The sequence below is a fragment of the Hyaloscypha bicolor genome, assembly GCF_002865645.1.
Source record: "Hyaloscypha bicolor E unplaced genomic scaffold K444scaffold_116, whole genome shotgun sequence".
Lineage (NCBI taxonomy): Eukaryota > Fungi > Ascomycota > Leotiomycetes > Helotiales > Hyaloscyphaceae > Hyaloscypha > Hyaloscypha bicolor.
In genome coordinates, this window is record NW_020194618.1 from 567,410 (window position 1) to 580,446 (window position 13,037).

General features: G+C 37.2%; 1 protein-coding gene across 1 annotated transcript; it reads right to left on the reverse strand.

Annotated features, from left to right (window-relative positions):
- Positions 1-352: 352 nt before the first annotated feature.
- On the reverse strand, positions 353-1,149 carry K444DRAFT_472977 (HET-domain-containing protein; the record flags this gene model as incomplete). Its single annotated transcript, XM_024872898.1, has 2 exons — positions 353-991; positions 1,066-1,149. Coding segments are annotated over 2 exons (723 nt in total), but the record flags the coding sequence as incomplete, so codon positions are not given.
- Between the last annotated feature and the right edge of the window lie 11,888 nt (positions 1,150-13,037).

Here is a 13,037-nt window from a genome sequence, read left to right on the forward strand (position 1 = left end):
GAATAAAGAACTTCGCCCCTCCCATCCTCGAGAATCTTTCGAAGACGGAACTACTAGCTGTCTCTCTCAGGAAGATTCCGATGACGCCCGAGAAATCATTTTCATAGTGGCAGTCAAGTAATGCAGCTGTAATTGTTCCACCTTCTGGTAGGTCAACTTCGAGCAAATTGAGCTCAATGCGGAGGCCTCTATTCGTCATAGAGTACGCCAGTCGATCGGACATACTTGGAAAGGGGACAACCTTTGCAGAACCCGCAAAATATGCAGGATGTGCTGCAAAGACTCCCGCTCCGGAGGGAGGTAGGTATGCCCCGAGGTCAAGTTTCTCCGGAGCAATCCGTTCCCACATGCCCCAAGCAAAGAGTGACTGATCATCCGTTTCCTTGATGATCTCTTCCTGCAGCCTGATAAATGCTCTCGCACCTTCTCCATAAAGCAAAGGCATGTTTACTTCGAATAATCCAAGAAGGCAATAAGCTATGTCTTCCTCTCTAGTCGTTTCTCTACCGGCTGCCCAAGACATTTTTCTCGCCAGGCTACAGGATCTGTGTCGAGGAGGGTTGGCCAGGACTGCTTCTGGAATTGTGGTAATTTGAGAAAGAAGTGTTGATAAAGTGTTTTTGTCTCCAAGGTAGTTCCAATTCTTGTCGAAGAATATGACTTCTTTAGGGGCGACCAACTCTTGGAGCGTCCAACCTCTGGTGAACCATCTGCTCTTCCTTATTTCATCCTCGACATCCTTGTCCACATCCCCCAGGTAGGCAAAGCAGACAACTGACCGTTTGTACCAGTTATACATAGAGTTGATAGCCTCGGAGAGCTCGGCACTACTACTCTTGTCGATGCAACAGGTGTCGATCCAGATATACCTCCTTTGGTGATTAGCTCGACTCCGACACTGAAAGCTGGCGTTAACAATTTTTAAGGCTCCATCTTTTTCACGCCAAGTCGATCCGTTGATGTCTCCAAATGTAATCTCTTCTGTTCCCCACTGGAAGACGGTGCCGTCAGGTCATGTATATTCCAAATTAAAACCCGCCAAGAGCATAAAAAGAGGGATCATACACAGTGCGATAGAATGTCATATCCTGGTATTTGAGATCCAAAGTATTCCTCCAATTTCATCGTGAAGACATTGAGGAGCCGCATTTTGCGCAAGTCATCTTCCTGGCGGCTTGACGCCGGAGGCTCGTTCCCTTGGGACCCTGTGACCTTCGTGGTCGAGATAAAAATGACGAACGTAGTGAGAAGGGAAGGGAAGGGCTAGCAGCCTCGGATACAAGTTTTGCTTTCGAGGCTGAGGAATTTGCATGCATACATGCACCTGCAGCACAGCCACCACTTTCCCGAATGAGACGGCATTCACACGTGCATAGCCACGATTGGCTTGGAGGAGTCCGTTGCTGCTGGACAGAAACGGCACCACCCATTTTTAGTGTCCCAAGGCAAGATAGTAATTGAAATGAGACGAAATTCAATTGTTCCAGAACCTTGTCGACAGTCAGAGGGTGTAAATCTGAATGTAATCTCACCATCAGTGGAAGGACTTTCACAGAGGAGCTGTGTGAAATGGTCCGACTTAAACTGAAAATTGAAACTTATTGCCGCTCTTTTTGACCTTGGCGATTTTAGTTTCTGCTAAAGCTACAGAAAAAAAAAGGGGGGGGGGGGGGGGCGTCTTTCGGGTCCAGCTGTCAAGTTGTTTGCGTATAGCATTTTCCTTCACGGCATTCAGGAACACAGCGTTTACTTTCCTCAGCTCGAAACACTTCAAAAGTTCAATGCTTCCTTGAGAAATCACTTTATCGAGTTTAGGTAGAAATTCCACATCATGTACGGGTATTATTATCTCTTTCATCAATTATAACTCTCCTTAAAAATGGAAAGGATTGAAGTGTTTCCGGCACTTACGCGGAAAGAGGCAGGCGTACATTACCACACCGAAATAGGGCATCTGATAATCAGCAACTGGTATTTATACATTTTACACACTTCTGTACTCGCAGGTGTTGCACTAAATGGCAGTCTCATAATAAGTCAACGGAAACGCCAAGAGCTTGCAATAATGCATTTCATTCAGTGGCATCTGCACAGCATCCCACTACAAAACCCTCGTCGTCGGATTTTCCGCCCAAACAGGCATCGCTCCCCAGCTTCCTCAATCTCTCAAGAGTGCTCTGAACCCCGCTCTCCGGATTCGGATCATGATTTCTTGCGAAACTCGCCCAAGAATCCACAATTAGCTGAGAATAGAATATCACGGTCATCACGATCAGGCGTATGATCCGAAAGACCTCGGCCGGGGATGCCGAAAACGTAGAGCTATTCGCCAACATGACATTTATAGTACTCCTTATCTAAGTCTCCGAACGGTCGAGATGGAGCCTTAGGAGGGTCGCAGTTGGTGCTGAAGTATTCTCACGGACTGTAGGTGTGGTTCAATTCGAATGTGTAGATAGAAGAAAAGGCTCTGTATTTTGCGGCAGAGTACGCGAGTGCTCGATTGAGGCATTTGAGTGTTGCTGCTGTGCCGAAAGTACTTGCTAGGGTAAAGGTGCCTTCGGTTGTGTTGGGAAGCTCTGGAGCGAAGGCTTCAAGGAGGGATCTCCAATCGACTTTGAAGAGAGATATAAGTTACTGAAGGTACTCGGTAACATTTTAAGTTATAGGGACTGGGAGATTAATGATGTTCTCGTCTCGATCGACTCCTGTCGTGACTGGAACGTCTGAGGCACAGAGATCGCGGCATAAAGTATCAGGAATACAGGGCATTGAGAGACTTTTAGACCCCCTAGCATACAGAACAAGATAACAAACTCGCTATAAGGCCCTATATTTTCAGGCCCTTCCCCTTAAAGTGGCCTATGCGTCTTCGGCAAGGGCTGCCACATCTTTTTAGGGCTTCTCCCCTGCACTTAAATTGGAGTCATTGCTAGGATAGCCTATAATAGCTGCTCGTTTAACGTCTAAGTGCTATAGTTACTCTAATGTTAGCGCTATAACCCTAGAAGATCCACTTATCCTCTGCGAATATCTTATAACTTCTCCTTACGTCGATTGAGAGAGCACTGCTTCGAGTTATAGGGCCTTATAGCGTGCTCTTGCCCTAAGTTTGTACCCTGTAGATCACCAAGAGCCAAAATGCCTTATATTCCCGATGCTTTATGCCATTGTCTCCGTATAGCTTGGTTTTCATGTAAAGCAACTATACCATCAGAAACGAGGAGTTTGCCGTCAACCACCGGGAAGCTGTCGGGGCATTCAGCCGAACGGAGGGATTGAGAATAGGGGCTCGCTTATTACTGGGCATTGGCATTCAAATACAACGCCGAGTAATCAACAGCTCCAGCGGGTCGCCAAAGCCTCTGCAACGAAGGTCCGCAAATATTGCTACTCGTTTGAAGCATTGGTGCACCCATTCATATTTAAGATCAATTTTGTAAAACGATCGAAATTGACTGCTGACGAAGTATTGTCCGAAAAGGCCCATCTGGATCGATCCCAGCAGCTTGGGACTGCGTTATTGCCGCAGAAAACAGCCCTTTCGCCATCGGAGAAGCCAGCATCGCACGGGCGATATTTTAGCCACCTGTTTTGCCGAAAATGGAGACTCTGGAGGGGTCTCCACTCAAGGCTTGAACGTTCTTGAGATCCGCTTGAGTGCAGTGATGATATCGTAGCGTCCATAGGTTCCATTGTGAATCCCATCATTGATAACAAGGAACCCCAAGTTTCCCAGTCGGTAGTTGGTGGTTTTACATACTGCATCACCGCGAGATGCGAGATTTGTGCAGTCCGTGTGGGGATTTGCGCTTGACCCTGAGTACAGACCACCTCCAAACATGTAAACCATGACTGTCTTGAGCCTCTTCTAGTCACCACCGGAGATTAGAGAGATAGGTGGTGTCCAGACGTTGAGAAAGAGACAGTCTTCGTCGAGGGGCCCTAGAAAGTCATGGGGTGGTTGGGTACAGAGGGGAGAGAATGTGACGGCAGATGCTGGACATCTTCATCATAAACAATTGACGGCTCAAACCGAACTGACTTGGGAGCATATCGAATACCGAGGAATTTCCATGTGCAAAAGTCACGAAAGCCTGCCAGAGACGTGCTTCCTACCTGGCGTGTAATTTGATACAGCGCTGAGTTGTTTGCAAAAGTCAATTTGTAGTCGCACTTAGACGCTGAAAATAATAATATTTTTCTTCAGCATCTCAAGTCCTTCTCTGTCTCAAATAAAATAAATAGTATGAGAAAAAAAGCCTTCGCAATCTTCAGCATCTCCAGGCCATTACTTTCCCAAACCCAAGCTTGAAGGTTAAGACCCGTTGGTGTGGCCTTTTTCGCAGCAACTCCCAACACAACGAAGAATATCTGCGACAGCATGGCTACATCGCCTCTGTCGCTGGACTTCGGTTCAGTGAAGTCGAAAACGGCCATAATCTTGTTGATACCACCATTTGCGCCTAAAACTAAAGACGTCACACCCTCATTCCATGTCTGGGTAGACCATGGGCGGAAAGGAATGGCAATTGCATGAACAAAGTAGTGTTTAGCATGTAATTAGGGTTTAAATATGAGGGTGACGTTGATGTAGATTGAGATATCTAAAGTACAAGATATGCGCGGTTCAACGGAGGGTTTATATGCCTCTGTAGCTAAGCTATGTTGAGATTTCAAAGCAAAAGTCACGTGCAATGCTTCTCAGACGACTGTCCATTTTGCAGTGATCTAAGGCCTATACTTATACACGTCCAAATAGCCCCTATTACCACTGAAAACCCATGTTTAGCTGAATGCCCTGCATAGCTAAATACCCTTGCATAGCTGAATGCCCCTGCATAGCTGAATTGCCACTGGTAGCCTTAGGCACCAATTTCCAACAAGCTAACCTAATAAGGAGAATCACGTGTATGGCAACTGACGCTGGTCGGGCGAAGGGGCTACAACTTCTGAGATCAAGGGTAATTCCCTGCAGATTGTTTTTGTCGTGTAATACCTCTATGGAACGGGGAATTGGGTTGCCAAAGAAAAGGCCACAGTCCTCGTCATCTCCCTCCCAAACCACGGTCAAGTATCGGATCGCGAGGAGATCCTTGGTTTCAATTCTCCTAAAAGCCACCTCGGTGTTCAAGGTGAGGACAAAATTGAGCTTTTTGACTATAGGCAGAACTTCATTATAGAGCTCGAGAGCTGCCGCTGTGGTGGGGTTTTCTCTCTTTTGTCCCGTGACTACCGTCACGTGTCCTGCTTCCCAGGCATGCTGGCGCTAGTTTAAGCGGTTGCATAAGACCTCCGTCCATACGTACGATTAGCCTTCCCAATACATCATACTTTGAAGCCCCTTATTTTTGACCTTTGCTTTACTTCTTACTACTGTTGAGAGTGTTACTTTTGAGTGCTTAGTTTATTACTTCCCCTTTACCCTCTCCCACGCATCCAAACGCCTATATATGGTCCGAAAACCATATAACAATCAAATCCCCATCACACCGCCAAGCCTTATATTATTACTTAACTCTTTGCTCTTTTTTATCCGCTTATATGACTAGATAATTAATTTAAATAATTTAATTATTGGGTTTCTGACTTAATTTAATTTAATTTAATTTAATTACTAGCTAATAATGACAATTATTTAAATTATTTAATGCACTGGATATAATTAATTATTGTTTTTTTATTATTTAGTAAATGGACTAAATAAGTACTAGTTACTCGGATTTTATGTATCTTTAAAAGCAAACTCAAAGAGGAAGTCAATTTTAAACCCACGTATAGTATTGTACTACTATCTTTTCTGTTAGCGAGTACTCTTCTTATTTCTTCCTTTCTCTGCTATCCTCATTCTACCACTCAATAACCACATCCATCCTGCAACCTCCATCATCCAAAATTCAAGATGGGTGCCAGTCCGGCCAAAGCCACGCGCGTAAGCAAATCTGTCACGAGCACAAGATCTAGGGCCTGGAAGGCATGGTTAGACTGTCTCTATTTCGACGATTCAAAGCTAAAGAGAGAAGAGGATCTCGAAGAAGCCTCGGATCTAAATAATCGCGAGCTATATACGGGCCTATGTGCTAGCTTAAGCTCGGGATTACGTATAACCATTAGGTAACTATAGATGCTATACTCAGATGCCAGATGCCTAGCTAGCTCTAGTCTAACCCCTACTAGTACCGTATATTGTAATAACCGTAATATTACCCCCCCCCCCTCGAAGTAAGCTCGTCCCCGAGCTTCGAAAGTCCCTGTCAAATTCTTAAGTTGCAGTTACATGCGAAAGGCTAGGGCCTTTTATATATAACTTATAAGGATTTCCGTCCGTATTATACGGTTCTGGTAGTATATTATTCTTGGTATAGTCTAACTAATAGGGAAGGTTCTGAGGCAGTTCTGGCTATTCGGGGTTCTTGTTATGGAAGCTCTAAAGAGCCAGGGCGCTATTACTTAATAAGGATATAGGATACCACTCCGAATCTGGATTCTATTCTTTCTACTAGACTCGGTACTTGAGCTTTCTATAGAGTAGCTTTACTACTAGTACCTCTTGAACTTCGTATTCCGTTTCCCCGTCTTATAGTTCTAATAGCAGAGGCTCCGGATTCGCTTATCCGGAAAGGAGGTTATCTGGGTTCTTATATAGCTTCTTTATATAGAATACCGGATATATTTTTATAGATTCCAGAAGCTTGAGCCTAAAGAAATATTCTATTTATTCCAGAATTTCGTATAGTTCTTCTATTTAGTAAGTTAGCTTGTGGCTCGGATAATTATTCTTCTAGTACTTAATAGTAATCTATATCTTATCTCCTACTCCGAAATCTACTAGTTAGCGGTACTTATTAGCTTAGGTAGTATAATGCTCTTATATTTATATTATATTCTCTTATATCTTTTACTATAATTTATAGAGCTATACTACCAGGGCCTTTACTTCTTATCTATTTAGCTCTTCTTTTAGGGTATCCGATTATACTTGGGTTTTCTAGTTAAATAATATCTGCGGTTTATAGCCTTTCTCTATAAGAAACGGGAATTAGCCTATAGTTTTATAGACTAGAGCTGCCTACTAGTAGTTAATTATTACTACCTATTTATTCTAATTATTCTAATAGTAATTTATATAAGGATATAGCTATTAGTTAAAGTACTAGTTAATAATCTCTATCTAGCTATTAGTTTAGAGATAGTTAGTAGTTAATAACTTAAGCTTTATACTAATATACTTATAGAACTTGTTCCAGAAATCCAATATAAACTAGGGGCCTTAATTAGATACTATAGTTTCCGGAATACCGATTTAGCGAACTATATAGGTAAGAAATAGAGGTACTAATTCTTTAGCTATTACTATATCTCGGATAGAAATTATAATAGGGCGCTTGCCTAGATAGTTAATAAAGATTACTACTATATTATATTTATTTCTATTCTCTAGGCACTTCTTAAAATCTACTAATATATATTACTAAAGGTAGTTAGAGATTAGTAACGGATATAAGAGCTCTAGCTTCTTATTTCTAGAAATATAGGATTATTAGTAAATATAGTAGTTATTTTTATACTAATTAATATCTATATTTTAGCCTAGCTAGTAATAGCGGGCCTAAAGAAGCTATTAAAGTTTGGCTTATTCTAGATATTCTATTAGAGGCTATATATATATCTCCTAAATAAGGGCAGTATATAGAGATATCTCGAGTATTATTATACTATTAGATATAAATAATTTACTATATTATAAGAAAAAGCCATCTTATAATATTTAAGTACCTTTCTTTTTATTTCTTGCCTTATTTTATAGCTCTTCTAGCTCCGGTAACTCTCAGTTCTCGCTTAATAGCTTATTTACTAGCTAGATACTATTATACTAGGTTTCTTTCTGAGCCTGACTTACTAAGGCCTTAATTAGGGCTAACTAGAAATCCCGTATAATATTATTATTAATCTTTTATTATAAGAGGAGAATTTGGGTTTAGTAGACTATTATTACCTTATTCTAGGCAGTTATATTCTTATACTTCTTATTTAGAGTATTCGCTTATTTATTTGACTTACCTGCCTAATATATAAGCTTAAAATAGTAGTAAAAAAAGTACTCTATTTAGTAAGCTTATTTTACTAAGAGCTTCTTTATAGTTATAAAATACTTAAGGGCTTAATAGTCTAAGTAAATTATAAAGGGTATTTTCTATAGGCCTTTTAGCTTCGCTTGCTATTTAGTTAAGAAAAAAATAATAGCAAATATCTCTTTATTATAAATATTATAGTTTAGTTCTACTGGCTATATAGTCTTAAAGAAGAATACTACCGGATGCCAGAGTTCTATCTAGGGGTCTTATTATAAGAAAATATTAGCTATAACTTCATTTAATATATCTGTCTTAATTATAGTAAAGAGGTTTAGGTTATAGTAGTATAGAATTAGTACTAAAAGTATAATTTGCTTTAGCTTTATAAAATCTTCTTAATACTAATCTGTCTATTTAAACGGAACTCCTTTATATATTAGAGCTATTAGAGGCTTTACTATATAGCTATATTCCGTAATAAAGTACTAATAAAAGTTATAAAAACCTAGAAAGCCTTATATTTCCTTAATTATCTTTAGTAGTTACTAGTCTTTAATAACTACTATCTTATCTAAATCTATTTTAATATCTCTAGTAAAGATAATAAAGCCTAGATACTTTATATAAGTAACCTTAAACTCTGATTTCTTAATATCTGCTTAAAGGCCAATATCCCGTAATTACTAAAGGATTTTTTATATATAGTCTTTATATTTCAGGAAATTATTCGAGTAAATTAGGATATTATTTAAATAAACTATATAAAAGACATTAAGGTAATTAAAGAGAATATTATTTATATATCTCTAATATATAATAGGGCTATTAGTTAGGCCTTTCTAAAGGACCTTATACTTATAGGCCCTATATTTTATATAGAATATTATAAGTTCTTCTAATTCTAGATCTATTTGGATCTAATAAAATACTTGCCGAATATCTAGCTTTATATAGACCTTAGCTTAAGCTAGCTATATAAGAGTCTTATAAATAAGGGGAAGAAAATAACGGTTCTTCTATATTAAGTTATTTAGCTTATAATAATTAATACAGAATTAGAGAGTTCTATTAGCCTTTTTTATAAAGAGAATTAAAGATATAAAAGGGAACTAGCTTGGCTTAATAAAGCCCTATTAGAGGTTCTCTTTAAGGAAGCGCTTAATTTCCTATAGCTTATAGGTCAACTATTAATAGAGCGGGAAATACTCTAGGCTCTCTGAGCCTTTAGGATTATTAATCTGAATCTTATAGTTATATAGTTAATATAGGAATAAGACATTTAATACTTCTTTTAAGAAGATATCTGCGAAATCCTTAAACTTCTCTAGTAAGACTCTTACTAGCTACTATAGCTCTGTTTCTTCTGGCTATTACTTGCCCGAAATAAACTTGTCTTTTTACTATAATTCTAGTTCTTTATTAATCTCGAAAAATAATATTATAAAGAAAAGATTCTTCTTCTTCTATAGATTTATTTGAAAAGCGGCCGGCGAGATACCTATAATATTAACCGAGGGCCTTAATTAGATCTTATAGCTTTTCTTTAGATAATATAGTTTTAATATCTCTATTTCTAGCTTAGGAGAAACTTCTATATTTCCTAAGGCTACTTGTATTTCTCTATAGTATTAAGCTTAATTCTTTTACTATATATAGCTTTCTGAGCCCGGCTTAGGAAGAGAATAAGGGGGTTTTCTTTTTATAAGCTAAGGTCTCCAGAATTTATCTATAGCTATAGCTTTATCCCTTTTATTTATATTTTCTTAATACTAGTCGCTTTTTCCAGATTTCAAGTTCTTATATATAATAGTTAGAATCTTATTCTAATTCTTCTTTCTAGACTAATTATCTGGCCAGATTAATCTTCTATTCTTGTAATTAATTAGAATACTAATACTTATAAACTACTATTATCCCAAAATTATATTATACTTATCTAGCCCTATAACTAATATAGGTACTAGAATCTTCCGTTCGTTAATTAAGAGTATAAGCTTAATATAGTAAGTAATAAGTATAGCCTACTTGCTATTAAACCCTTTTATATTATAAAATAATACTAATTAAGTAAGCTTAATATCTAGAAATTATTTAATTATTCTTATAAACTTGAAATTAATAAAAGTATATCTATTTACTCTAGTATTAATAAAAGAAAAAGTCTTAATATCTAATTTATTATTATTAACTATATAAAGAAGTATAAACGCTTTACCTTCTAGTAACTAGCTTAAATTAACTTCTACTATATCTATATAATATAGCCCTAAAGAGAAAACTTCTTTTAGAAGTTTTTATTTCCCTATTCTATATTTTTAGATAGCTTACTTATAATAAGTGCCGCTAGTTTAGCCACTAAAACTTGCTTTATATATTCTATTTTAGGCTCTAAATAGTTCCTAGATATATAGCCAAATCTATTATAGTTATAATACTTGAGATCTAAAGATCCGGGCTTTAAGATAGTAGGCTTATCTATTACTAGAATCTTAGAAGCAGGCTTTATATAAGGAGCGCCTTCTGGGCTTGGCTTATCTGTATTTTTATTAGCTTTTTTAGACGCCTATTCTTTCTTTTTATAGCAAGCTTAAATCTACTAGTTATTTATAATATAATATTATATAAACTTTATAATATAGATAGCCGGATTATTATAGTATATAGCTATAGCCTTTTAGAGCTTTTAGATAAGCTTATTATTTAGGTCGTCCTTAAGGTCCTATAGATTAATATTTCCGTCTACTATATACCTCAGAAATAGGATATAGAACTTCTAAAAAGTCTAGCCCTTCTTTATAAATAGCTCCTTAAACGCTTGCCAAATATTATACTCTTTATTCAGATTACTATATAACTTCTCTAGATAAATATATAGTTTCCTAATAGTTTTATATATATATTAACTATTCTGATTCAGGCGAGAAGAGATTAGTATAAGGATATAGCTATCTATATAGCTAGATATATAAATAATCTTAAGGTTCTTTATCTAATAGATATTAGAATTACTATAGAGCTTATTCTTAATCTAAACTAACTAATTATTAAAGGTAATACTATTCTTAGTTATATCTTCGAAAATAGAAGGGTTAGAAAGTTTAACTAAGCGTCTACTTTCTAAAATAAGGAAACCGGTTATTCTGGCAGGCTATATAATAAGCTTCTTAATAATAGCTTTATTCTTTTATAAGGCTTGCTTGGTTTCTTTTAACTAATTATAATAATTCTTGCTATAGGTAAGAATATTATATATCTTTAAAATTAGCTTAATAATCTCTTTATATAAAGCCTCTGGGTTCCGAAGTAACTCTTGAAACTCCGCCTTTAATAAGGCAGGTTCCTTTTCTTTCTTGGCTCTCTAAAAGAAAGTATCTCTCTTACTATAAGTATTAACGGGATATTCGGACCCTTTAGGAGACTTGACGAGAGGCTCTAGTCTATCTTCTGGTAGCGTACTAGTAGTGTCTTGCGCTATAGCTTTTTCTGACTTGCCTAGTTATTCCGGAACTTGCTTTCTTATAGATCTTCGTCTAGTAATAAGGTTACTGGCCTATCCGCTTGCCTGGCTAGTCCAGGGCTTTCTTATCTAGTCGTTCTAGGGCTTTCTTTCGTTCTGACGTTAGTTAACCGGTACGGGAGTAGCTATAGCGCGTCGCGTCTATACTTGTCGAAAAACCGATCGGGTGGATATTGTTTAAATCCTCTGCAGGATTGAGAAGTGAGTAAGCTTTGAATTATATTACGAGTATAAGATCTAGGGCCTGGAAGGTATAGTTAGACTGTCTCTATTTCGATGATTCAAAGCTAAAGAGAGAAGAGGATCTCGAAGAAGCCTCGGATCTAAATAATCGCGAGCTATATACGGGCCTATATGCTAGCTTAAGCTCGGGGTTACATATAATCATTAGGTGACTATAGATACTATACTCAGATGCCAGATGCCTAGCTAGCTCTAGTCTAACCCCTACTAGTACCGTATATCGTAATAACCGTAATAAAATCTAGCAGACCCTGCTTATTGCGAAAACTCCCTGAGGAATTGCGATAACTTATCTACCTATATAAGCTGGAGCTCTAGCCCAGTCTCTATACTCCCTATTATTTTTTGATTTGGCGGCAGATCTCGAGCTCTATAATGAGGTTCACCCTATATTCAAAAAGCTCAATTTTGTCCTCACCTTGTATTTAGTTGCGTGAGCTTATAAAAATAATAATAGAAAAGAGTTAAGATATAATATAAGGGTTAAAATAAGACTTAAGTAAGGTTTTATATAATATTAGCTTAAGTATATAAGAGGAAAAGAGCTTATAAAAACCTTAAAAAAAGAAATAAGCTTATAAGAGACAATTATATAAGAGAAATAAATGTGAGAAGAGTACGTAAGTTATAAAAAGGCGAGAAGAAAGTTTATAAGAAGAGAGAAATATATAAAAGTAAAAGAGAATATAAAAAAAGACTAAGAGGTTAAAAAAGAGCTTTTAAGTAGCTTTTTAAGTTAAAAAAAAATACGTTTTCTTATATATAGTTCTCACGTAATAATTCAATTTATTTAATTAATTATTCGATTTAATATAATTAATTTTCAGTTTTTAAAATAATAATTAAGGTAATTGATTAATAGTTAATTAATAGTCAATTAAATTAATTACTAATTAATTACCCTAAAAAAAATTGGACACGCTATTTACATCCAGTATGGCTTGAGAACAATATGGTTTTGAGCTGTTCAAGAATTGTCCATTAACATTTTACTTCCAGTACTCCGTGTGCATCTTCGGACTTCAAGTGCGTTAGATTTTCGAGTCAGACCTGTTCTGAAATAGCAGGGCTATCCTTTGCTTTGTGATGGGGAGGAGTTTACTCCTATCGCGACATTCTAACCATCCCTGGACTTGCTTTTCCCTCCAAAGCTTCCGTTCACCTAACGAGGGAAAATGGATACAGTAGGTCAGAAATTCAGA